The 26,098-nt window shown below is 51.7% G+C and overlaps 2 protein-coding genes across 3 annotated transcripts in view; one reads left to right on the forward strand and one right to left on the reverse strand.

Annotated features, from left to right (window-relative positions):
- Positions 1-10,905: 10,905 nt before the first annotated feature.
- SWI5 (SWI5 homologous recombination repair protein) lies at positions 10,906-16,200 on the reverse strand. The gene is made up of 5 exons (XM_014529302.1): positions 16,149-16,200; positions 15,993-16,102; positions 13,320-13,441; positions 12,676-12,770; positions 10,906-11,230 (listed from the first exon to the last, which is right to left on the reverse strand). The coding sequence occupies exons 1-5, from the start codon at positions 16,198-16,200 to the stop codon at positions 11,166-11,168; spliced, it is 444 nt and encodes a 147-aa protein (XP_014384788.1). The 3' UTR covers positions 10,906-11,165.
- Positions 16,201-16,366: 166 nt separating this feature from the next.
- The window catches only part of GOLGA2 (golgin A2), a 17,984-nt gene continuing 8,252 nt past the window's right edge, over positions 16,367-26,098 (forward strand). Inside the window, exons 1-9 of one of the 2 annotated variants that reach the window (XM_005881413.2) lie at positions 16,367-16,492; positions 18,218-18,337; positions 19,551-19,631; positions 23,908-24,003; positions 24,263-24,306; positions 24,427-24,487; positions 24,917-24,976; positions 25,154-25,234; positions 25,978-26,016. In XM_005881413.2, the coding sequence (XP_005881475.1) occupies positions 16,412-16,492; positions 18,218-18,337; positions 19,551-19,631; positions 23,908-24,003; positions 24,263-24,306; positions 24,427-24,487; positions 24,917-24,976; positions 25,154-25,234; positions 25,978-26,016 (663 nt within the window). In that variant the 5' untranslated portion in view covers positions 16,367-16,411. The remainder of the gene's footprint in view (positions 16,493-18,217; positions 18,338-19,550; positions 19,632-23,907; positions 24,004-24,262; positions 24,307-24,426; positions 24,488-24,916; positions 24,977-25,153; positions 25,235-25,977; positions 26,017-26,098) is intronic. The other variant, XM_005881414.2, reaches the window with a different exon arrangement.

Genomic DNA, 26,098 nt, shown 5'->3' on the forward strand with positions numbered 1-26,098 from the left:
ACACACACACACACACACACACTCACACTCTAGTGGCCCAGTGCACAGATTCATGCACATTGAAAGGAAGTTAATTAGAAGAAATATTTTAATATCACTATTCGCCCTTTCTCTATAATAGAAGTGTCAACCAGATTCACCATCAACAATGACAGATCAAAACACGTGTGCAATTGGTGCCAGCGAGAGCTTTATATGTGTCACACATGCACGAGTCAACTTAGCCTTTTATATATAGAATAAACTTTCTCATAAAAAAGATAAAACGTCATAAAAAGATGACACCCAGCAATGATGACCTGAGAAGATGGGTGATCTGTACTGTTAGTGGAAATAGACAGCTATAAGCTTTTAGGAGTGATCTGGTCGTGTGTATCAGAATTTAAACTACTACCTTATGACTTAGTTTCAGGAATCTACTAGCATCGGTTGTAGAAAGTTATAGATACATAGATGTCATAGCTGCATTGTAATAGTTACAAGTGGGAAACATGATCACCATCCATCAGTAAGGAACTGTTTAAGTACAGCATATACAGGATTCAAAGATCTCTTCTGATACCGACAAGAAAATGACCCCTCCCCCATTTTTCTAGCCATTTTTCCTGCCAATTTTATTTCTCTAGGCTTTGGATACTTTGCCCCAGTGCACTCTCTCTGTTTGGCCTGGTTGTTTTAACCTGTAGGCATGTGGGTATTTGCCACTGAGAACACTCTTGTCTCTGGTCTCTGCTGTCTTCTCGGGAGAGAAGGCCCCCATCACCAGGGCTCCCTCACCTTCACTCCGGGCAACCGCAGCTCAGAGCAGTGCTGAGCAGATGTGGGCTCCTGGCTGTGAGCCCTCAAAAGCTCCCTTATCCGTAGCATGAGCAGAATGATTTCACCCACCTCTCCACCCCTTGGGATTGTTGTGGGGACAAATGAAATCATGGTCGGGTGCTTGTCACAGGCCTGGCATATACGATGCTCTCTGTGTGTGAGCTGTCTGCTTGCTGTAGCTACACTTCTGAACAGTGACCTTAAAGGGTTGTCACAGGTAGTCGGAGGCCTTCCCTCCCTGACATTGTTTCTCTGGTATAAAAATCAGTTGGGAAATGGGCAAACACCTCAGCCAGGTGATTAAAGGTCAACATCAACAGTGATAAGTCATGTTGCTAGTATGTACTCTTTTTTAAAAATATATATATAGCCCTAACTGGTTTGGCTCAGTGGATTGAGCGTCGGCCTGCGGACTGAAGGGTCCCAGGTTCCATTCCGGTCAAGGGCATGTACCTTGATTGCGTGCACATCCCCAGTAGCGGGTGTGCAGGAGGCAGCTGATCAATGTTTCACTGATGTTTCTAACTCTCTATCCCTCTCCCTTCCTCTCTGTAAAAAAATCAATGAAATTTTTAAAAAGCTGCTCAACTTTAAAAATTATATATATTGATTTCAGAGAGGAAGGGGGAGGGAGGGAGAGATAGAAACATCAATGATGAGAGAGAATCATTGACTGACTGCCTCCTGCACGCCCCACACTGGGGATCGAGCCCGTAACCTGGGCATGTGCCCTGACCGAGAATGGAACCGGCTACCTCCTGGTGCATGAGACAAAGCTCAACCAACTGGGCTACACTGGCCAGGCCTCGTGATGTGATGTGATGAAAATGGCCCTTTACATTGGAGGGCTTCCTCCCAGTAACCCACAACAAATACATCAAACTCATGTAAGATGTTAATACTATGGGGAACTGCTGAGTATATGGGAATGCTCTATACTCTCAAGTTTTCTGCAAACAACTTACTAAAAAAGTCAATTAAAAAACACACAAACATTGTCTGGAGAGATCTTTGAGAATCCAGGTTCTAATCCAAACTCTTGGATTCTGATTCAGTAGGTCTGGAGTGGAGCCCTAGTGATGGGGTTCAGAGAGCTCCGGGTTAGTGAACATACCTCGGCGCTGAGGGTGGCACACCCAGAAAGCGCCCCTCACCCCTTCCCTCCTACCCCACCCTGTGCGTCGCTTCCATTCTCCTGTTCCTGACTGTACCCTTTAAATAAAATGGTAAACATAAGTGTTTCTTGGAGATCTGTGAGCTGTTCAAGCAAATATCAAACATGAGGGGGACTCCCGATTTATATAGCCCGTCGGTCAGCAGTACAGGTGACCGCCTGGACTCATGATTAGCGTCTGAACCTTAAGCTGTGCAATCTGTTGGCTCCAGGCAGTGTCAGATTTGAGTTAAACTGTAGGACACCCGTCTGGGCCTAATGAGAGCTGCAGTCGCTTGGTGTGGGAAACTCCACGTGCCCGGTGTTGGAAGTACTGCGTGTAGAGGACACAGTTTTCCTTCTGTGTATGTGTTTAGCATGTGTGTGCGGAATGAACCCAAATGGTTAATTTTCTTCAGCAAAGTGGAATTATGCACAGTGTGTGACAAGTGGCTTCGTTCCTTGAACAACAGAGCGTGGCCATTTCTCCCGTCTGCCCAGCAGGTCTGGGGCTCCTTCCTGCAGACCCTGTGGGGTGGCCAGGTCACAGGGCTCTCTGAGGAAGGCCCAGCCGCCACTGGAGCCAGGACTCTGGTGAAGAGCTCAAGCTAGGTTCTGTCATTTTATTTACCCTCTCGGGGTTAAGAGCCAGCGTGTTCGGTGTTTGTTCCTGCGGAAGGGCCCTGAGCCCTGGGCCTCTCTGGCACTTACAGGGATCACTTCAAGCGGAGGCAGAAATGAGCTGCCACACTTTTCCGAAAGGCTAGACTGATGCCATCGCTGCAAATGGCTCCCAGGGCCCAGGGCCCACCCCAGAGCCTGGGCAGGTGTGGTGGTCAGCAGGCCAGGTGACCTGAAGGGGAGATGATGACAGTGATAAGAGCAGCTGTCATTTACTGAGGACTTCTGGTGTGCCGGGCTCTGTGCTAAGAGCTTTACACTCAAGGTCTCCGCGGCTCCCACGACCACCTGCCATGAAACTAACAATTATCCCCCTTGTATGGGTAAGGAAAGCTGCTCGGAAGAGACATCCTGCCTAGCAGAGGGCATCTTCGTCTGCATAGGACCTGCCCCTCCATGATTTCTGACCAGGTAGCTGCTGGACGTCAGTTTAACCGGCATGCCTCCTGAATCTCTGCCCAGAGGTGATTTCAGACCTGTCTTCCCCTCTTCAGGGTCACCCTAACCGTGGCGAGGCTGAGCCATGAGCAGGTACCTCCACCTGTGCTTACTCGAGCCATATTCACTGCCACCCCTTCTTGTTTAGCATCTCCAGATATCAGACTACCACCCCCTCTTACACCGGCCCTCCCTCAGACCAGAATCCCCAGGGAATTTAATCCCCATTTTACAGATGGGGAAACTGAGGCCTAAGAAGGTAATACTTGCCTGGGCCTCACAGCCAGTCAAGGGTAGGTTTGAACTGGGTACTCTGGCTCCAGAGCCCATGCTCTTAATCTCTCTTCACCATGACCTCCCTATCTTGACCTTGGTGGGACCTAGGCCAGCCCTGAGCTGTGTCCCTAGAGAGATTTTCCTATTGAGACCTTGGAGCCAGGGGTGATATGCATAATCAAACCGCGTCTTAGAGTTGTGGCCTTGTTAGATAGGAAACATGGGAATATATATTTCTGCATGTAGACAATTCAGAATAAAATCAAACAATACTTGGATTAGTGGAATCCAATCCAAAGGAGGGGAAAACTGGGTGGGGCAGAGGGGGTTGGCAAATCTCAATAGGTAACTGGAACGCAGGTGACATAGGCCGTCACATTGAGACAGGCTAGTAAGCTAGGAATAGGGCAACTGAGACAAAGTTAAACAGCAGTTTGCAGCTCTCCAGTAATCCTATCTTCCCTGAACCAAGGACACTTGAGAGTAAATCGTTGCACTTCTCCCCAACCAGAGGGTAAATGACTTAAATCACCCTACTCCAGGAAATCCAATCAGTGCCATATGCACCCCCCCGCCCCCCGCCCGCAAGAATTCCCCTAAATGTCCAGCCTTAAAAACTCAAAACGAAGGTCATAGGGTGAGCAAGCCCTTGCCTTCCTCCCCCTCCCACCTTCCCCATTGGTATGCATCTCAGGCTTGAAACCAGGGGAGCAATGGGCAGTGGCAATCCCCCCCCCCCCGACCCTGTCCCCAAGGTCCCCTGTTCTCTGACTTCTTGGTGAGCCAAAGCAGATCAGCCTAGGCTTATTTCCCCAGCCGTCTCCTGTTTCACTGTCCCCAGCTTTAATAAATGTCCTCTAAAATTCACCTGGGCTTGTATTGTGAAAGTTTTTTCTACACAAAGTCAAGAACCCACACCCTACCAGCCGGCTCTAGGCGGACTCACTAAGGGCCAGGTCTACTTTCCGGTAACAACATCACCTCATTTGGAGTCCTTATTGACACAGAGATTATAAAAGAGGTCAGAGTGGCTTATCTTGATCTCAGGATTGTGGGGGGCAGGGGTACCCCTGAGTCATGCCCAAATATTTGGTCAACATGCAGCCTCAGTCTGCAGGGAAAAACCACCCCAAATCCCTTGGGATGGTAAAATGTTTTCCTTAGTAGGTGTTTTTAACCCCGAAAGGTTAGAAGTGAACCATGATTGCTAAATTGTGCCAAATGTGTAAGCAACTTGAGATTTGTAAGTTGAGCTTTAAATTTTAAGTTAAACTATTGGGTTGATTTATTTCAAGAAAGACTTTTTAAAGCCAAATATAGTGCAAATAATTCCGTAAACGAAATGTGCTCTCAAGAACACTAGCAACTTCATTAACAAACCCACAGGCTCCCAGATTTGCCAGTTGCCTGCCTGGCAACTGTGTTATTGTCTGTCTCCCCTCCTTAGAATGTAAGCTCCACAAGGACAGGGATGTTTGTCTGTTTTCCTTACTATTACGTCCTCATAGGTTAGAGCAGTGCCTGGAAAAATACTTCTTGGATGAATGAATGAATGCCCGAATAAATGAATGAATATCCATGCCCAAATACTACAGCTTTCAAGGCAAAAGTTTTCTCTTCATACACTCCCAGCCTCCTCCCCTCTCCCCCTCTCCTACATGCCCTCTCTCTTATTCCTTCCCAGCCCTCCTCTCTCCACCCCTCCCCTGAGGCCACTGCACCCAGAAGATTGGCTCATTAAGGCTCCACTTTAAGCCAAAAGGACCTTGCATTCACCAGGGACCAGAAATATGCTTAGAACACACAAGCATATCATCATATAATGAGCTGACATTTGTCTCTGTGATCATTAAACCAGGCTTTATATCTATGATCACTTGTGAAGTGGCCACCGTGGGTATTATTTTACCTACTTTATAGATGTGGAAACAGGCCTGGAGAGGAGGAGCCCAGCCTCCTGTATCTGTCTATACGTGGCACACCACGCTGAGCTTCCTCTGTGTGGCCACAGGATAAAAAACAAACAAAAAGCCATATCCACCACCGTATGATCAACATCCGGAACTCCCCTGCATATCCCGTCAGTCCCTCCTTTGAGCACCTCCCTCCGCTGGAGACGTGGGACTCCTCTGGAGATGGGCTGGATAACAGGAGGGACTGATATTAGTCACACAAAGAGGTTCCTGCGTGGGTGAGACTGGGCTCAGGATGCTGCTGGGGGTGGTGCAGGTTGATTAAGAGACAAGCATCAGGCGGGCGGCTCAGGTGTGGTTGCAGGAGTGGTGGGGCTGTCCTGGGGCTTCCAGAGCCCCTGTGATCAGCAGAGAAGCCTGTGCTCAAAGTGACCCAGTGACCAGAACTCTTCTGCATGTGGTCCCCACTCCCAACCTCTCCAGGTCCTATCTGAGCCCCTAATAAGCCAGGACCTAGAAGAGCCCTAAGAAGGCAAGCAGGACCAGCTCCTCCATGGCAAACCAGCCGGGCAGGTCTGCTGGTGCCAGGGTGGAGGGTGGAGCAGCAGGCAAACTCCAGCCCAGGAACAGAGCTGACAAATGCCTGGGCCTCGGGGGGCTCTGGGGAGAAGCCAGAGGAAAGCCACCTGGGATTGGCCTAGAGCTGGCTCTGGGGCCAGTGGCTCTGGAGGTGGGTTTAGAGACAGCTGGTTTGGAGGCAGGGTTTGATCAGACATTATTACTTGTTATTAAAAGTTATTAAAAGCAATTGGTCAATTGTTAAGGAACACTCACCGGAGAGGCCAGGTACCAAGACACCTGGGTTGCTCATTAAAAAATATATAAGTCTGCCGCAGGCCTGCAAAATCAGAATCCCTAGGGAGGGGTTAGGGACTCGAATCGTTACTTACTTATTTTATTACTTTTTTTGTTAATCCTCACCTGAGGATATTTTTTCCCATTGACATTTAGAGAGAGTAGAAGGGGGTGGGGAGAGAAGGGAACATCGATGTGAGGGAGACACATTGATCGATTGGTTGCCTCTTGTACACGCTCCAACCGGGGCAGGGGATCAAACCTGCAACCCAGGCCCTTGACCGGGAATCAAACTCTTGATCCTTCAGTTCACAGGACGACACTCCAATCACTGAGCATCACTGACCAGGGCCCAAATTTTATTTTAAAAAGCCCTCTCGGACACTTGTGATGCTCAGAGGTTTAGAAATTATTCCCAGGTCTTTAAAAGAGCATGTCCTTGGAGCCCTCAATCTCTGAGTCCGCTATTTACCTGTGTTTCTTTGGGAAAGTGATTTAACCTCTCTGAGCTTTATTTGCTTCATCTGGAAAATGGGGATAACCATTAGGCATACATGCAATAGCCACACTGAGCGCTAGGTTTGGGGCCTGGCACCGAGCATGTGCTCAGCGTGTTAGCTGCCCGGATTTTCCTTGCAGCTGAGATCCTTTGGGATTCTGGGATGAAACAAGAAACTGAGAGAGGTAGAGGTCAGGAGAGGATCTGCTCCTGTTCAGAGTTCCTGATGTTGGGAATGAGGGGCTCACTGAGAAGAGAGCAAAGCCTCCTACTCAGAGAAATTAGGAGAGGGGCCAAGGCCAAGCCCAAGGTCAAAGCTGAGGCTGTTCATTTCTGAACACTGGCCTGGCTGCTAGGTCAGGGCCATGTGCAGATACAACTTGTAAGAAGCGCAGCAGAAATTTGTGGTTAAGACCTTGGGCTTAACTCAGAGAGTTCTGGGTTCAAGTTCTGACTCCTTTTATTAATGCATGACCTGGGGTAAGATACTCAAGAGAGGATGAGCCTCTGCCGGGGGTGTAGAATAGCACATGGCAGCCAGGCTCTGAGGTTCAGACCTGTGACATTGAGCAGATAGCTCTACCCCAGCTTCAGTTTGGGGATACTGAACTTGGGCTATATGGGAGAACCTCACCTAGCCACACTGACCCACAGTGTTTTCTAAATGTTGGTTATTACTACCACCCAACCCTTCTCTGGGGAAACCTTTGCTTGTAGCTGGGCCCCTTACCTGGCCTTCCTTCTCTTTCTCCCTTCCCAAGGTGTCCCCTTCTTCTTCTTCTTTTTTTTTAAATATATTTTATTGATTTTTTACAGAGAGGAAGGGAGAGGGAGAGGGATAGAAAGTTAGAAACATCGATGAGAGAGAAACATCAATCAGCCGCCTCCTGCACACTCCCTACTGGGGATGTGCCCGCAACCAAGGTACATGCCCTTGACCAGAATCGAACCTGGGACCCTTCAGTCCGCAGGCCGACGCTCTATCCACTGGGCCAAACCGGTTAGGGCATGTCCCCTTCTCTGAGCAAAGCTAAAGTGGGGTGCTGGCCTGGCTGTAGTGGGTCCCATCTCCAGTTAGGGTGTGTATGAAAGGAACTGATTGATGTTTCTCTCTCTCTCTCTTCTCTCTCTCAAAAGAAATAAACATATCCTCATGTTACTGTAAAAACACCTTTAAAAAAAAAATAATGTGAGGTGCCAATCGGTGACACTCCCTTGGTGAGGTCAGGCTGCCCTGAAATGACCCCTTCAGTTCCCAGGGACAAGAATGCAGGCGGTTTTGGGTTTTGAACTTGTGTTTTGAACTTCTGTCTTGCCAGGTGATAAATATTTTCAGGGAACTTTGCCCTGGATGTGATCAAACAGACTGCGAACTACAAGGTCAGAGTTACCCCGGGCGGCCTGTTTTCCGCAGGCCCTGAGAAATGTCACTCTCTATCCACATCTCACAACCAGTTGGCTTCTTACTGACTTGGGGGGAGGAGGGGTCTCACTCCATACTCCTGGGAGGATTGCTGCCAGAGAAAACACTCTCTTCTCTAAGGGGCGCTGGGAGAATCTAGTCTGTGGCCTCTGACTTCCCAGCGAGGCCCTCCAGGGGTAGCCGCCTAGCCGCTGGGCTCATCTCTGAGTGGACACTGCCCCCTTGGGGCAGCCTCTCACCATGACATCTGGGAGAAGGGAATCGCAAAAGAAGGAAATGGTCCCAGATGATGCTTTCCTTCCAAGCGTCCTATTCAGTGCCTTAAAATTGGACCCTGACCTGGCTGGTTTGGCTCAGCGGATAAAGTGTCGGCTTGTGGACTGAAGGCTCTTGGGTTCGACTCCAGTCAAGGGCATATGCCCGGGTTGCGGGCTTGATCCCCAGTGTGGGGCATGCAGGAGGGAGCCAATCAATGATTCTCTCTCATCATTGATGTTTCTATCTCTCCCTCTCCATTCCTCTCTGAAATCAATAAATATATATTTAAAAAATATTAAAATTGGCTCCTAATGCAAAAGTCTTTGGAGCACTGGCAGTGTATTCGTCCTCAGCTTCAGAAGCTGGAATCTACCCAAGTGCCTTTGTTGCCTTCCAGAAGAAATGCAACTCAGGGTGACTGCCAGAAAGCAAGGCCACAGCCACAAGAGGGGGACTCCAGCTTATCTAATTTGTGAAGACGCGAGGGGCTTAGGGAACAAGTGACAAGTGTCCTTGCTTTCTAGTAACATGTGGAATTAGGGCTGAGGGTAAGATTAGAGTTAAGCAAAATAGCCAAAACCGGTTTGGCTCGGTGGATAGAGCGTCGGCCTGAGGACTGGGGGGTCACAGGTTTGATTCCGGTCAGGGGCATGTGCCTTGGTTGCGGGCACATCCCCAGCGGGAGATGTGCAGGAGGCAGCTGGTCGGTGTTTCTCTCTCATCGATGTTTCTGGCTCTCTATCTCTCTCCCTTCCTCTCTGTAAAAAAATCAATAAAATATATTTTAAAAAAAAAAGAGTTAAGCAAAATAACTGGTATAGACTTAAGGGACAGGAGGAAAGATATCTTGCTATAAGTTTTTATTTTTATTTGGTTAATCCTCACTCGAGGATATTTTCCCATTGATTTTTAGAGAGAGTGGAAGGAAGGGGGAGAGATAGAGAGAGAGAGAAACATCGATGTAAAGTTTGATGCCAAAAAGGGGATGGGAGAAATAAAGAAAGAAAGCATCAGTTACAGGAAGGCCAGGACTAATTAAGCTAGACTGAGAACTCAGTGAGTTAAGAGGTGCTGTGGTGGGGGTGTGGAGATGTGGGTCCCACAGCTTCTGTATTGCCAACAGAATGGTGACTTTGAGTGCTGTATAGAAATATGGGGGAAAAAGAAAAAAACGTCAATAATCCTACTATCTTAAATAAGCATGATTACTATTTTGGTGCATTCCCTCTGTTACTTTTTCCTACATGTCTTTATTGGATTAAAATTTTTATTTATTGATTGATTTGGAAAGAGAGAATGAGAGAGAGAAAGAGAAGATATGTTTCACTTATTTATGCATCATTGGTTGCTTCCTGTATGTGCTCTGACCGGGGATGGAACCCCAAACCTTGGCGTGTTGGGACAATGCTCTAACCAACTGAGCTACCTGCCCAGGCTCTTTATTGGACTTTCTAAATCCTAAGAGTGAAATCATCCAGCATGTGAGTTGCAGGAAATGAAACTGCACCCACTCCCTCCCAAAAGAATATTGCTCACAAGCCAGAGCTGCGCTGGATTGTGTTTGGGCTCCTTTTCTAATCACTCTCCCCCTGCACTCAGTCCTTTCGTGCCCTGGACCCAAGTTCTCTGCTTCCGGGCCTTTGCAAATGCCAGGTCCCTCCTGGAATGCCCTCCCGCATCCCTGTCTGGCTGCCTCCTTCTAACAGCAGGCATTGATGGCTCTTCTCCCGGGAAGTTTCTCCATGTCCCAGGTTGGGTGCCACTCAAATGTGCTCCTGGAACCCCTTTTATCAAACATGTCATTGTTTCTTAGTTCCCTGACTTCCTGCTTGCAGGCGAGCAGAGACTGAGACACCGTGGCTCCCTGCTCCTGGTATTGACTTTAAAAAAATTTTTTTAAATATATATTTTTCTTGATTGGTTGGTTTTTAGAAACGATTCTTACTTCACCTCATGCCAGCCTGTCCCCAAGGGCTGCTGTCACATCTGAACTCTTATGTGAATGTCCAGCAGGACAGGGCCAGAGCGGCAGCTGGAATAGTCAGAACTCTTAGCAGGTCTGTTGTGAAATCCTGCCGTTCTGGATTGCACGGAGCAGTTGCGACACTCCAGTTTCACCCCTGCCAGGGATAGCTGGTCACGATAAGCGACACCCAATGAGCTCACCCTCCCTTGGCAGAGGTTACAATTAGGGATCGGAACCCTCATTCTGCAGATCAGTTTACAAGGTAAGAAACCTTCTCAATGTTGCTATTTCACTCTCAGCTCTTACTTGCTTGTCCCCAACCCAGAAAGGCAGTACTGCAAACCAACAGCTTCAGAGTTAGACTTGGGCTCGAATCCCTGCTCTGCTACTCACTGGCTGTGTGACCTTGGGCAAGTCACTTTGCCCCTCTCAGCTTCAATTTCCTCATCTGAAAAGTGGGGACAGCAAATCCTAAACCCTCATAGGATGGGTTTTAGGATTTGAGATAATGGACGTAAAGCACTTAGCACAGTGCCCGGCTCACATAAGATTGTTCTAACAAAGGCAGGCTGGCGCCCCGGGTGAGATAGGGCTGTCAGAGGAGGGACAGCATCCAGATTCACATCAACATTATCTACATGTTTATTTACAAATAGGACAACGTACATACATGCACAGGTGTCACTGGGCCTCTCGGGAGTCCTGGAGCTGGAAACACACCTTCTGCTTCCCCGGGCTCCCTCCTGCCTCGGGCGGGCTCACTGGAAAGGGCGGCTGACGCTTGCTTGCTGGAAAGCCTGGAGGTGCGCTGCTTGGGCTCTCACACTTCTCATGGCCACATCGCCCATCCCAGTGGCCGTGGACAAGGCGCTGGGAGCCTCCGCTCAGTCACTCATGTCCAGGCCAAATTCTGGATACAACTCTTTGGTGGCGACACCTCGGATCACGGCTGAAAGGAAGGATGAATGTCCAGTGGGAGAATGGCCACATCCCTGACCACCCAGCCCCCACTCCTGCACCTTCTTCCTGCTCCCCCAGTTGCCAAGATAACCCCCTGCCTGGCCACCCCAAACTAGACTCACTGAACCCTCAACCCACTTTGAAGAGGAGTCAAACAAAGCTCCCCTCCAATCTTTTCTCCACCCAGAGCAGCTGGAGCCAATGCACATTTGCGTCTATGCAGCGCCTGCTGCAAACCCGGCCTCCTTAGCCTGGCCCCACTGCCGTGCCCTGGCCATTTGGTGACATTCCTCCTGCTCCCTCAAAGGCCCTCTTTCCTCCCATGGGATGGGCTCACCCTCAGAGGCCTCCCCTGACCTCCCCTCGCCCCCACTTGCCACCTGTTCCTGCCTCTCCATCTCTGCCCTTTGATTCATTCCTTCATGGCACTTAACACGTTTTATAATTCCTTTGTGTTCCTTAGTTAGTGACAATTCCCCTCCCCCCCAACATGGACGGACACGGAAGTCACATGAAAACAGAGCCTTTCACGTGTCCACTTCTCCAAAGTGTCCCCATGCCTGCAGAGCAGCACAGGGCAGGTGCTCAGTAAACACTCACTGAGCAAGTGACAGCGGACAGGCCACCCGCTCGAGCTCCTGGGACCTAAAGGACAGGCCTCAAGCTGGGTCTATCTAGCAAGCACATGTCCTAACCACTAGGCATAGTCACCCTGCATTGCTTTCTCCCTGCCCTGTTCATTCTCCTCTTTACCATCGATAATTCCCTCAGCCTGTCTTCTCTTTCCCCTCGTTTGGGACCCATTCCTGACTGAAACAGAGAAGCCCTCCCTGGGGCAGGGGCATTCAGGGAGCGGGGCAGCTGAGAAGGACAGGAGGGTTGGCAAGTTAGAATGCCCAGGAGATGGCCATGGCCGGGTAGCTCAGTTGGTTAAGTGTCGCCCTGATACGCCAAGGTTGCAGGTTTGATCCCAGCTCAGGGAACATACAAGAATCACCCATATAGAGCGTCTGCCTGCGGACTCAAGGGTCCCGGGTTCGATTCCGGTCAAGGGCATGTACCTTAGTTGCGGGCACATCCCCAGTGGGGGGCGTGCAGGAGGCAGCTGATCAATGTTTCTCTCTCATCGATGTTTCTGGCTCTCTATCTCTCTCCCTTCCTCTCTGTAAAAAAATCAATAAAATATATTAAAAAAAAAAAAAAAAGAATCACCCATGAATACATAAATAAGTGGAACAACAAATCGATTTATTTTTTTCTCCTTTCCCTCCACCCCCCCCTCACTTTTTCTCTCTCTCTCTCAAATCAATCAATCAATAAAAATTTTAAAAGAAAAAAACCAAATAAATAGTAGCCCAGGAGGAAAATCCCACCACCGATGGGAAGCAGGGACTCCTTCTAAGCCTGTTTGCTCCCCGGAGTCCCGCCGCTCACCTAGCTTGCCCAGCAGCATCTGGCCCGCATCTTTGATGTCGTTATACTCGTGGAGCTGGGAGATGTGGTCCTCGAGTTCATCCACACTGTAGCCTCTGGGGCGAGGGAAGGAGAAAGGGAAAGCTGATGAGGACCCAAGGTTCAGGGAGGAACATCTATTTAACAAATGTTCACAAAGGGCCTGCCAGGTGCTCAGCAGGACAGACCCTGCCCACTAAAGCTGACGGTAACGGGATCTGTCCCTGGCAAATGCTCCCTGTACCAACCACACTGGAACTGTGTGACCCTGGCCACGGCTGAGGGATTCACAGATGGGCACATGAGTGCTAGTCAGAAACCCCTCAAGTGTGAAGCGCACATTCAAAAGCTGCTCGGCCTGAGCCGTGCGGCTGGAGCAAGGGGCTGGGAAACTCAGGAGCTGTGGGAGAACCAGCTTCCCCCGGGCACTGAAAACCCCGCTCGCAGGGAGGAAAGCAGGCTGGGTGCAGACGAAGCAGAGGCAGATAATGTGGGCCCCGGGAGAGGCTGCTGAGACAGCCTGAAGCTAGCGGTGCGGTTCTGTCTTTATGCTGAGCAGGCATGACTGGGCTGCAGTCACTGGGCACTAGTTTGTTAAGTACACTGAGGAACCCAACTAGACTTACTCAGATATTAACTGGGAGATCTCCTTGTCCAGCACGTCCCTCTTCTCCTTCAGCTTCTGAATGTCAAGGTGCGGAGAATCCTCGCTGGCCCCATCAGCCTGGCCGCCCTTGGAAGATGGCCGCTGAGTGGCACAAATAGTCATTAGCTGGACTGGCCATTCCCACAATTCAGAACCTACACGTTGTCCCCCAACAGCCACTCCCTGCTTCTGCTTGGTAATAGCCACCACCCAACCCCAAAGACCACCACATTTCCCAGCTTCCCTTGCAAGTAGATGTGGCTGTATAACTTAGTTCTGGTAAGTGGAACTTAATCAGAAAAGGTGTATACTATGCCTGGGAACTGTCCTTCCAGGGAGAGGGCAGCCTTTCCTGGCCTTCCTCCTTCCTGCCAGCTGAATGTGGAAGTAACATGGAGTGAACAGCATCTTGATGAGGTAGAAGCCACATTGAAGATGTGGTGGAAGACAGAGGCCTGGATCACTGATGACTGTTTAAGCCACCGCTATTTTGGGTTTTCTTTCACTCCCAGCCAAACCCAATTCTAACCAAAGGGCCTATCCTGGCCCCCAGTCTGACCCCAGAGATTCCGCCTCAGGTCTATGTGGATTCTTCTCTCAAGTCGCTGGGTTTATAATTTCGTTAGATAACAGAGTCTACAGTCTGGGGCTGTAGTCCATCTTTGCCTTTCTGCTTCCAAAGGCTGCACAGGCCAGTGCCTGGTGCACTGCATATCTCCAGGAAACGGGTGTTGGATCAACGGTCTACACATGATGCAGAAAGAGACCGAGGAAGATGTGGTTCCTATTCTTAGGACGGGCAGTCACCAAAGCGTGAGTAGGCACCATCTGCCAGGCACTGGCAAAGGCTCCCGGGGTTCAGCGATGGAGAAGACAGCAAGCCTGACCCTCTGCTTTCATGGAACGGATAGCCTCGTCCCAAACAGAAAACTCCCAACAATTAGCTCTTCCTCCAGAGATCTTCACTCAAAGCCCTACTCACAGGTCACGCTTCATCAGAAAGGGCTTCTCTGACCACCCATTTCAATGGTCTCTCCTCGCCTGACCAGTGTGGCTCAGTGGTTGAGCGTCAACTTATGACCCAGGAGGTCATGGTTCGATTCCCAGTCAGGGCACATGGCTGGGTTGCAGGCTCGATCCCCAGGAGGGGGTGTGCCGGAGGCAACTGATCAATGATTCTCTCTCATCATTAATGTTTCTATCTCTCTCTTCCTCCCTGAAATCAATAAAAATATATTTTAAAAAATAAATGGCCTCTCCTCAACCACTCACTATCCCTTTGTCCTGATGTTTTATGACATCTGACATGTCATGCCTTTCATTGATAATACTAGAGGTCTGGCACACAAAATTCGTGCACTGGAGGGAGGGTCCCTCGGCCCAGCCTGTGCCCTCTCGCAGTCTGGGAGCCCTCTCTCCTTACTGCCCGCCTGCTCGCTGCTCCTTATTGCTCAGCTCGCTGCTCCTTAGCCCTGCCTCAGAGGCAGGAGAGAGGCTCCGGCCACCACCACTGCGCTCACCTTGGCCCGTCTGGCTGAGCAGCGCACCCCCTGTGGGAGTGCACTGACCACCAGGGAGCAGCTCCTGCACTGAGCGTCTGCCCCCTGGTGGTCAGTGCGCATCATAGCGACCGGTCGTTCCGGTCATTCCGCAGCAATAGTCGCTTAGGCTTTTAGTGTATAGATTATTTTCACTGTTGGCCTTACATCACTGGAGTGTAAACGCCACGAGGGCAAGGACTTTGTTATACTTACTGCCGACTGCACTGCGTCTACAACAACCGTACCTGGCACATAGTAGGCACTCCATACAATTGGCCAAATGAATGAGCCAATGACAAATTAGTAATCAACTAACCACAAGGTGGGAAAGTGCTTCGAAGCTGAAGTACAGTGTGCTAAGGGGATGTCCAACAGGGTCACTGGACTGAGCCAGAAGTGGGGGTGAGGCTGCTCTGGGGAAACTCAATTGTCAAGGATGTGTAGGCATCAGCTTGGCAAAAAGCTGGAAGAAGAGCATCCCAGACGGAGGACAGGGCATCCAAATGCCCTGAGACAGGAGAGCGCGCCCGCCCATGTGTGAGGGGCCAAAAAGGAACCACCATCTGGCTGTGTCAGGGACGGGGAGGGACAGAGCCCACCTGGGTGCCCCTGACATAGCAGCACATGCCTCTTGTCTGCAGCTTGGAGGGCACGAGGAAAAGGGGAAGGACCGGGAGATGACCTGGAGTTTCTCCGCAGAACCAGCGGGCCGGGGGAAGGCCTTACAGGGGGCCGGGAGAGCAGGGCCTTACCGGACGGAGGGCGAGAGTGTGGGGACGGGGCTCAGGCATACTCACAGGGGATCGGAAGGCCCCGCGGCAACTTTTGGAAAGTCCTGGCTGCGTCCTGGAGAGGAATCCGAGGGAGACATGGCTGATTGGAACAAGGATGCGCTCCGGGAAGAAGGGGTACTGCGGGGTGTGGGAGGAGCGACGGGGGCAGTCGGGAAGGGGGCAGATATGCTCCCGGGGTCAGGGTAGAGATCCCCGAGGAAGGGGAGATCCCGAGAGGATGGCGTGTGCGGAGGGCTGGTTGGGGTCTCTGGAAAGTGGGGAGTCAGGAAAGGGATGTGAAGGGATGAGCTTATCCCCTGCTGTCCGCTCCCAGCCCACCTCCTGAGTCCTGGGGTCCGGGGCCCCCGTTGCGGGGGAGTCTGCAGTGCAGGAGGGTCCAGGTCGGGGGCGGGAGAGCGGCCTCTCAGGTCCGCCAGGTAAGCAAAGTCCTGCGACGGAGACCGGGAACCGCCACACAGCGAGCTGCGCGCGCACCCGGCGAGGTCGGGCCCCGCCCCCCTCCGAGGTGGGCGGAGACAGCTTTCATTGTGACTCCGCCTGTTCCTCCTGGCCGGAGTCGGCCTGGCCACGCCCCCTTCGCTTTCATCTTTCTCATAGACCAATGATATTGAAGAAGTAAGGCCACGCCCACGCAGCTGCTGCCTATAATCGCTCTGATCCCTCCTTTTTAGCTTCAATCGCCAAGATGCGCGGTGGCTGCCGGAAGCAATTCCGAGGTGGTTTCCGGGATCGCGGTGATGTGGCCCCCCCGTCTCCCTCCCCTTCCCGAGATGTCGGAAGAAGTCCGACAGAAAAAATTGGCGGAGGCCAGGAAAAAGGTAAAAGGCGCCGAGTCGCGGCTCCCCGACTTAGCCCAAGGTCCCTTGACAGCCGGACCGTGATCAGGGTCTGTGCTGCCTCTAGAGGCACACGGGGCCAGACCCCGGGCGCCCCTAGGCGTCCCCCCGAAAGTCTTCTCACCAGCCCCGCCCCCCCACCCCCGGCAGCCCAGCTCCCGCCCTCGCTTGTCCGCCCCGGGTGACTTTGGGCTGGTGACCCCCGAGGTTCCCGGCTCCAGGCTCGGCCCTCGCCTCTTGCCGCCCAGAACCGGACCTCCTGGGCTCCCTGGGCTCCCAGGGCTTGCTATCTTCAGGGACCCGGATCCGGGCCCGGCGCTCCCTTCCCCCAGCGCGGAGCGGCGACTCGGGCGTCGGTTGGGAGGAGTGGAATGTAGTTATGTCACAATCCCCCTGGAAACTGTCATTATCGCCCTAAGCCCCGTGTTTGATGTGACGACCCAGTCTCCTAGTGTTTTCATCCCCTTTCCGGTTCTCTGGTCACGGCCCAAATTTCCAGCTTCAAGGGGACTCGGGACTATGGGACTTAGGTCAGAGAGGTTTCAGGCTCCTTACTCCAGACTGTACGTCATCCGTAGACATTGATAGCCTGAAAAGCCTGCATTGCACTGGTGAGCTCGAAACGTTGACCATTTCTCTGGGTGTCGATGGGGAGAATGTGTTTTGTTTAGTTTGGTTTTCTCCCAGGTTTCTACTCTCCAGAGAGACTTTGAAATTTTTAATCTGAATTCTCGTAACTCATGTTCTAATTCCCTATGATTCTGGAATCAGATTGGCCCGCAGTCAGTGCTCTTTGGAGTGAGATCTGCTTATCCTCTGCGGAGCACTGCACTTCACAGCTGGGAATCTTTCCCAAGCCTCATCTCAACATGGAGTGCTCTGAGTGCCGCAGGAGAAATAGCACCAGTTTTGCTGGATTCTCTTGAGAGAGGAAAAGCCTTTTATCTTAATACTAGAGGCCCAGTGCACGAATTCGTGCACGCATGGGGTCCCTCAGTCTGGCCGGCAATCAGGGCCAATCGGGGTTATGGGAGGTTGGCCGGCCGGCCGGTGTGGGGAGGGACCGTGGGAGGTTGGCTGTGGGAGCCCACTGACTACCAGGGGGCAGCTCCTGCATGAAGTGTCTTCCCCCTGGTGGTCAGTGTGTGTCATAGTGACTGGTCGACGGGTTTGTTCGGTTGCTTTGGCTTTTATATATATATAGAATACTTAGGGATGACATTTACATATATTTGTAAGATTATAATAGACTTCTCTGAAATGGTGCTTGGGTTGTCTTATTTCTGTTACCATCCCAGATTCTCTAGGGGCGCACCTTCACTGCCTTCTGCCATTAAGCTACACTGATGCAAAAGTTTGAGAAGCAGTGGTGTACATCTCCAACAGATGCATGAAGAAGAGCCCTTATGTCTGATCACTTAAACGTTAACCCCTTCTACCTCTGGTTTTGTCCCCTGGCAGCTACTGATTTATGGCGTAACCCCCAGAACTCAGAGTCAGAAGACTTAGTTTAAATGCTATTACTGCCTTTTTAAAAAAAAGCTTTGTTATCAGTCCATTTCTTCAGTCATCAGGGAAGAATTGCAACACCTTGTAGGGTTGTTGTGGCATTAAATCAGATGGCAAATATGAGTATTTTTTAAACTGTGAGATGTAAATCCAGGGATTTGTAGCTGTCATGAGTCTCACCGCTTTTCCTTTTTGCAGTTGAGAGAATTCCAGCAGCAGCGAGGCATTGGCGCTCCGTCAGGAGCTAAGAAGAAAAAGAAGGTTAAAAATGGCAGTAGCCCCGAGACAACCACTGCTGATGGTCACTCGCCTGAGGACGTGAGTCTTGGCTTCCGGGGGTAGGGTGCTCAGGGGGGCAGTAGAGGGTAGAGGTTAAAGATTGTGGAAGGAGTATCTAGTACTGGTTAAGAATTCTGAGTTTGAATTCTTTTTATTTTTAAATTAATTTTTATTGTTGAGGGTATTACAGATGTCCCCCATTTTCTCCCCTTTGTCCCCCCGCTTTTTAAAAATTTTCACCCGAGGACATGCTTAGAGCGAGGAAGGGAGAGAGAGAGAGAAACATCTGTTGGTTGCCTTCTGTATGTGCCCCAATCAGGGATTGAACCTGCAACCCAGGTATATGTCCTGACCAGGAATGGAACTTGCAAGCTTCCATTGCACAGGATGATGCTCAACCAACAGAGCCACTATGGCCAGGCTTGAATTCTTAATTCTCCCCGTTCTCTGCTAGGAATATGGTTTGGGGCAAATTGTTTAAGCTATTTGGGCCTGTGTTTCCACATCAGTAAAATCAGGGTAATAATGTCTTACATTTATGAAGCTTAAATGATGTTGTTGTTTTTATATTAATCCCTTAATACAGAGCCTGGTGTGGGGTAAAGAAGATCCAATAAAGGGTAGTTGCTACTGGTCTGCTTATCTGGTGGTTTTTCTCATCCCCAGTCTCCAGGGGAAGCCAGGCTGTGAGAACAGCCAGCAAAAGAGCCCCAGGGTACGGTGAGGAGCCCCAGGCGCTGGATTCGGAGTTTTGAGCCCATCTCTGGGAGGCCTCAGGAAAATCACTTCCTCCACCTGGCCTCAGTTTCCTCATTTGTGAGATGATATTGGATCAGATTAGTGTCTTTCAAACTTATTTTTAGCTGTAATCCCTTTTGTTCAAGCAACCCTTTACTTGGAAGCCGGGTTTTTAAAGTGGAGGTGGGGGTCTGGAGCCCTGGCGTCCTGGGCCTGAGGAGAGGGTGTGATGGGCGTATTCAGAGCTGCACTGGTCAGGTGACTCCGCTCTGTGTGCCTGCCTCGCTCAGGGGGCTGTTCCATCTGTTCATGTGCGTTGATTTCTGCCTGTGGCAAGGCAGCAAGTGTCTGTTTGGAAAGATGGCGCCGGCCATGGTATTGACCCCCTTCTCTTTCTGTAGCATTTAATTTCCCCGAACCCATCTCTTCTTCCTTCCCTGACTCTCTTGCCTCTCTCTAAGCCACTTTTCTCTTTCTCCCCCTGCCCTTGTTTTTGCCTTTTCGCTTCCTGTAGATTCAGGATATTCTGAAGGTGTTGGTGTCCGACCTTAACCATTCCAATGGGGTAGCGCTCTCCCCATTGGACGATTGGAAGGTGAGGCAGTGCTGAGACCCCTCTCTGGCTTGTTCTCTCCCGGCTGTGCATGTCCCCGAGGCTTCTTTGGTTTGGGGGTTCTTTAATCTCTGGCTTATTTTTATGTTGCTGTCATTAACCCTCGGCCTGTTCATGTCTGCTTTTCACCTGCTTGGTTGATTGGGTTTGTTTTCTTCCCCCACCTCTTTTATCATCTTGGAGCAGGTGAGATGCACCTTGAAGGTTAAAGGTAATTTAGGAATAGCTTCCAGAACAGGTGTGTGGGTTTTGGGTTTTTTTGAACTTCAAGTTTTTGAATGGCCAGTGGTGCTCTCAGACTAAGAGGTTAAATAAAACCAAACCTTCAGGTCTTGCCCTGTGGGCCTCTGTTCCCAAAAGAGCAATAGACTGCAGAGCAGTTTGTAATTTTTCCAGTAGATTAATTTTGGTTTGAGAGTCAGCTATCTAGGGTTAAGAGAAAGGGAGTAAAAATCAAATATGGACACAACCATATTCAGTGGGCCCCGGAGAAGATAGGGGAGGAACCAGGTAGAATGCCCGCTGAGGGAGGCAGGCTGTGCTGAAAGGGGCGAGAGAGAATGTGGCAACATTCCACATGCTCAGCTGAGAAGAAGTTGGTTTTAAATGGACTTGAGGCTGGAGGGGGTGGCATTTGAGTCTGGTTTGAAGATCCAGAGGTGGGTCACATCCATCCATATGGAGAAGGGAAAATGGAAGTTCCTGGCCGAGGGTGTGGGACAGGTAACGGCCGGGATTATGAACGCACAGAGCACGTTCCAGAAAGGCGGGGAGCCAGGAGATGACGTCCTCCGGGTGTGATGCTGGCACTTCCTCCTTCATTGACTTCCTTGGGGGACCTCTGCCAGGCCAGAGGAGGAGGGCTGAAATGGGGCCGGATCCTGTTGGAGGCTGCGGATCCTGTTGGAGGGCGCGTGGGGTGGAGGGCTGGGTCTCGCCCTGCTGGCTGGCGGTAGAGTATTCAGTCATCAGGACGGCTCACGCCCAGTTGGTCAGGTCTCTCCAGGTGCTGTGACTCACCCTGTCAGCCCGAGTGGCATGGGGAGGGCACACAGGCCTAAAGGAATCCTGAAGCTGGGATCCACATGGTCTGTGCCCACATCCTGCTGTCCTTCTGGAAATGAGGATGCAGATTCCCATAGTCCCTTCTTGCTTTTTTTGGGTGTGTGTTTTTTAAATATTTTTATTGATTTCAGAGAGGAAGGGAGAGGGAGATAGATAGAAACATCGATGATGAAAGAGAATCATTGATCGGCTGCCTCCTGCACGCCCCCTAATAGGTATCGAGCCCGAAACCCGGGCATGTGCCCTTGACCGGAATCTCTTCAGTCCACAGGCCAACGCTCTATCCACTGAGCCAAACCAGCTGGGGCTTCTTGTTTTTAAGTCCTGTCTTTATCAATAACTGTTTCCCACTTAAGTTTTCTGCTGCAGTAATGCAGGCCTGTGATTGCAGTATCCGGGCAGAAATACAGCATTTCCAGAAATGGGGAATAATGGAGAAGTAAAATAAATTTTTTTTTAATGGAATGGGACGTTTGAGGGGAGTAGATAATGTTTTTGTTTTTCTTTTTTAAAAATTGATTTTTAGCCCTAACTGGTTTGGCTCAGTGGATAGAGCGACTGCCTACGGACTGAAGGGTCCCAGGTTCAATTCCAGTCAAGGGCATGTACCTTGGTTGCGGGCACATCCCCAGTAGGGGGTGTGCAGGAGGCAGCTGATCGATGTTTCTCTCTCATCGATGTTTCTAACTCTCTGTTCCTCTCTCTTCCTCTCTGTAAAATATCAATAAAATATATTTTTTAAAAAAATTGATTTTTAGACAGAAGAAGGGAGGGGGAGAGAGAAAAACATCTATGCGAGAGCCAAATACCCATCTGCTGCTTCCTGCATGCCCCCCACTGGAGATCGAGCCCAAAACCCGGGCATGTGCCCTGACCCGGAGTTGAACCCACAACCCTTCAGTGCATGGGACGATGCCCAACCAACTGAGCATATTCTTTATAAGTACGGACTTATAACTCCATACTTAGCTATAAGACTTAAAATTGTGAAATAACCCTTGCTCACAAATAGTCATGTTGTATATATTTAAGTCTTTAGAAAAGTACTTTTTCTCCTCTGAGCTTTTTTGTGTCTAATGCTAGGGATGAGTGGGAATCCAAGATGCCAGGAGGGACCTAGAGCTTGCTGGGGCCCATGGCTGGGAGGGTGCCCACCTTCCCCAGAGTCTTCTGTCCAGTCAGCTCAGAACCCCTGTTCTTACATATTAGAGTCAGTTGTACAGGTTGGCAAGGCAACACCAGGTGCCAGGGCCAAAGGTCACAGAGTGGACAGTAATGCAAATAACTCGACTCCACCGCAGCTCCTCCAGGTTCTGCAGCACTTGCTCTAAGGAGGGTGGCAGGTTGGGACTTTCAGAGGCCAGAGCTGAGGTGTCCAGAGAGCAGGCACAACTCCCCGCAACCCCCCCCCCCCCCCCAAGCTATGCCTTGCTCACCCAGCCAATTCCTTACCCCATCATTCTGCATGAGTCCCTGCAGATGTAGGATTGCTACCCCAAACGTCTTATTTAGCATTTGCCCTCCGTCTCCCCTATTGGGCCAGGAGCTCTGTGAAGGTGGGGACTGGGCGGACTTGTTCACAGATGTGTGACCAACATCTGGCCCAGGGTCTAGCTCCAGAAAGGGAGACATAAGGAGTGCCCAGGAGGAACAGCGCCTTTGCACAGGGCTGGGGGGCAAGGGGCCTGAGGAGGCTTCTTAGAAGACGGACCCAAGAGATTGGTGGGAAATGGGTGGTAGAAGCATGAGGAGTGATCATGGGCCCGAGAGACGCTTGGGTATGAGGAGGAAAATGCCTTGGTGGGGAGAAGGTTCAGCCTCAGGTGAAACCAAACAGGTGGGCCTTGAAGACCCGGTGAGACACCTGGGCTTTCCCAGAGGGCACTGGGGAGCCATGGCAGGTTCTGGGGCAGGGGCAGGCCAGGTGTGTGCTTTGGAAAGGGCTCTCTGGCTGCCGGTGTGGGAGTTTGGAGGGGACTGGGGCAGGGTCCCCAGGAGGAGGGAGGCGTTTGGGCTCAAAGCAGGGACTGCGCATTTGGAGGCAGGACTGGGGGGTCCCCCCCCCCACCCCCCCCCCCCCCAAGGTGCAGCCTCTTCCTCTGGGACCCAGCTTGGCTGGACAGCTCATGGCTCCCTAGCACTGTCCTTCCTCAAGCTTCAGCTTGTCACCCATCTTCCTGTCTCTTTGCCCATCTGGCCTCTTAGCTCTCTAGAGCCAGAGTCTTGGACCAAGTGTCGGGCCTGAGCCCGGAGAGAGGCGGGTGGGGCTCTGGCCAGGCAGGTGGGGCCGGTTCTTCCTCTGGGACCCAGCTTGGCTGGACAGCTCATGGCTCCCTAGCACTGTCCTTCCTCAAGCTTCAGCTTGTCACCCATCTTCCTGTCTCTTTGCCCATCTGGCCTCTTAGCTCTCTAGAGCCAGAGTCTTGGACCAAGTGTCGGGCCTGAGCCCGGAGAGAGGCGGGTGGGGCTCTGGCCAGGCAGGTGGGGCCGGTTGGGGAAGAGAGCGGCTTCTCCATGGCTCCTGGTCAATCCAGGATTGCTGTTCAGGAAGCCCGTCCCCGGGTGGATGTCTTACCTCTGCTTTCGCAGGTGGCTTCTTGGTTGGGTAGTTGTGTTGGAGCTAGGAGGTTGGGGTGGGTTTACTTTCTACCCCCAGGAGCAGGGAGAGGCCTCTAGCTGGAAAGCTTCATTCCCAGAAAAGACCTCAGTCGGGCAAACGCAGCCAGTGGCTGGTGGGAGGAGGGGAGGGCGGGGAGGAGAGTGAGAGAGGAAAGCGGTGTTGACCAGCTGTTGATCCGCTGCTTCATCACTGTGCCCTCTGCCCAGCAAGGACCAGGGTGGGGGTCACTGAGGCATGGGCAGGCTTTCCCTCCTCCCTGATTGGCACGCCTTCCTTCCACCTGCTGTGGCTGCCACAGGTCAGAGCCTGGTACTGTCTTGCTGCGCTCCGGGGAACAAGGCCTCTGTGTTCTTGAACGTCTTGCAGTCCTGCTTTGAGCTCTGGCCGGCCAGAAGGCTGCAGAGTGGCCCGAGCCCTGGGCGAGCCCTGGCCACACCCCAGAGTGGCTCCCAGCATGTGTGACTGTCACTCCATTGCAGCAACACCTGTCCTACCTGCTCCGCACCCCTGCATCCATGGCAGCGAGAAGCCTTTCCCGCATGCCCCCTAACCCCCTGCTCTTTTCTGTGATAGGCGCCCAAAGACCACCCGCCCCCTGCGGCCCTGCCCCCTGATGACACCATGTCACCTGGCGGTGTCCTTTCCCCCAGTGCTGCTTCATCTGCTCAGGTTTGTGCCTCTTCCCCCTCTGCCCGCTGCCCCTCTGCGTTCACCCCTCTTCCTTCCCAGAGGACTGGCCCTCGTGGATTCCCTCCTTTCTTCAGGCGGCTTGGTTCCAGGAGCCAGCCCTTCCTGAGGACCGGAGTGGGGGTGGGGGGGGCAAGGCCAGGTTTTCCCTTCAGTTTTGGGGAGCTGGAAGGTTGTCAGAATGAGCTTGGCTCACCTCACCCCTGGCTTATTCTCACCTCATGCGTTTCTTCCCAAACAGAATTATGATCCTGAAAATGTTCCTTTTGTCCTGTCTGAAAGCACGTGAGTGTCTCCTGTGGGGGCAGCAGTTGCTAGGCGGAGGGAGTCGGGGCAGGCCACTGCCCATGGCCCCTTCTTTCCCATCGAGCCTCCTGCACCCCTGACTCCTGTGTTCACCCCCAGATTCTCTTCTACCGAGAGCCTGCGTCAGCTTTCCCAGCAGCTCAACGGTCTCGTATGTGAGGTACCCCAGAACTGGGAGCCCAGAGGGAGCTGGATGGGGAGGAGAAACTGCGATAGAAATTGAGGCAGAGGTTCCCAAGAGGGAGGGGAGATGCTGGGAGCAGGCACTCGGCCGGGTGAGGTTGAGCTAGTCGTTCCTTCGCTGGGCCTCTTCTTTGAAGCTCTGCAGATGAAGGAGTTGGACCAGGAGATCAGTTACATCCTTTTATCCTGCTGCAGGAAGTGCAGGAGGAGAGCTGCTTGGGAGGGGTGGGTTGAGGGCGAGAGAAGAACCAGGAGAGGTTGACACAAAGGGGTTATGAGAGGAGGGGGCCAGCTTAGAAGGCAGAAAAGAAAATTTTGCCAGTTGCTGGGGAAAACAGGAAGTCGGAGGCTTAGGCGTGGAGAGGGACAGAGAGCATCTCCATGTGAGCTCTTTCATCTCTCCTAGTCTGCATCCTTCGTCAATGGGGAGGGACTAGCATCTTCTGCTAATATAAAGGCTCTGGAGGTGAGTGGCCCTGGACTGTGGCCCAGTGACCCTGAAGGCCAGCCTCCGGACCCCAACGGAGGGGGCTGGGTGCCCTGCTGCCAGCTGAGACCGCCCGGATACCCCCAGCCCTAATGATTGCTCTCTTTACCTCTCCCCCCACCCTCCTCCAACTCCTCCTCTCTGCATGCGCCTCAGAGCCGGTACCAAGAACTATCTCTAGCCCTGGATTCCAGCAATCTAACAAACAAACAACTCAGTAGCGAGATAGAGGAATTGGTAAGAGTCCAGTGGGGTCCCCTGATTCCACGCTGCCAATCTGGGGCTCTGAAGAAAGGGGCCGGGAGCCCTAGTGCCAAGGGAGAATGGGGTGCCGGGGGGCCTAGGCCTCAGCTGGAGGGACCCCAGGGTGCGGAGCATGTGGCATGGCTCTTTCCGTGGCTGCCCTCTCTGCCTGCTCTCTGTCCTCCGTACACCCCTGCTTGTCAAGCCTTCTCCACACTTGCCCTGGGGACACTATTTAGGGAAGGAACTGGCTTGACTGTTGTGTCCTGGCCCTGACTCTGCCCCTAATTTGCTCTGTCTTTGACCTTGAACAAGTCACTTCTCTCTGGACTTCAGGGTCCTGAGGGTGTAGAAGTAGAGGGTATCTAAAGTCCCCTTTAGCTCAAAAAACCCAAGATGGAAAGGTCCTTTTCATTCCTATATCTGCTATTGAGGACGGAGCCTGTCCCGTGGTGTGTGCTCAGGAATATTCGTTGAGTGAGTGAGTGAATGAATGAATGCCCCCGTCCACACCACGAGCTGGCAGGGGGTCTTTCCCTCTCAAAGCCCGTGGCTAGAGCTTTATGTCAGTGTCCTCAGGGATCCAGGGAGCAAACCACCTAGACCCCAAGTCCCTCTGCTTGGGAGCTTTGACGTCTCCCTTTAAAAGCCATTCCTGGTCCCTGTCCATCCCTCCTTGGTCCGGGGAGCATAGTAAAGGGGCAGCCTCGGTCACCTTCCTTTGACTCTTTCCACAGAAACGGCAGAACCAGGAAATTGCAGATCAACTAGAAAAAGTAATGTGATTTCTTTGTCTACTCATTACACGGCTGAGGGACTCGGAGGAGGACTCAGCCTGGAAAAATATAGGGCCCACCC

The sequence above is a fragment of the Myotis brandtii genome, unplaced genomic scaffold (genome assembly GCF_000412655.1).
Source record: "Myotis brandtii unplaced genomic scaffold, ASM41265v1 scaffold68, whole genome shotgun sequence".
In the NCBI taxonomy this organism is placed as follows: domain Eukaryota; kingdom Metazoa; phylum Chordata; class Mammalia; order Chiroptera; family Vespertilionidae; genus Myotis; species Myotis brandtii.

Coding starts and splice junctions, on each gene's coding strand:
- SWI5 (XM_014529302.1), bottom strand. CDS start 16,200: ATGAAAGCTGTCTCCGCCCACCTCGGAGGGGGGCGGGGCCCGACCTCG. Junction 16,103..16,148: donor GCGGGGCCCGACCTCGCCGG/GTGCGCGCGCAG, acceptor TCTCCGTCGCAG/GACTTTGCTTACCTGGCGGA. Junction 11,231..12,675: donor GATGCTGCTGGGCAAGCTAG/GTGAGCGGCGGG, acceptor CCTTCCTTTCAG/CCGTGATCCGAGGTGTCGCC.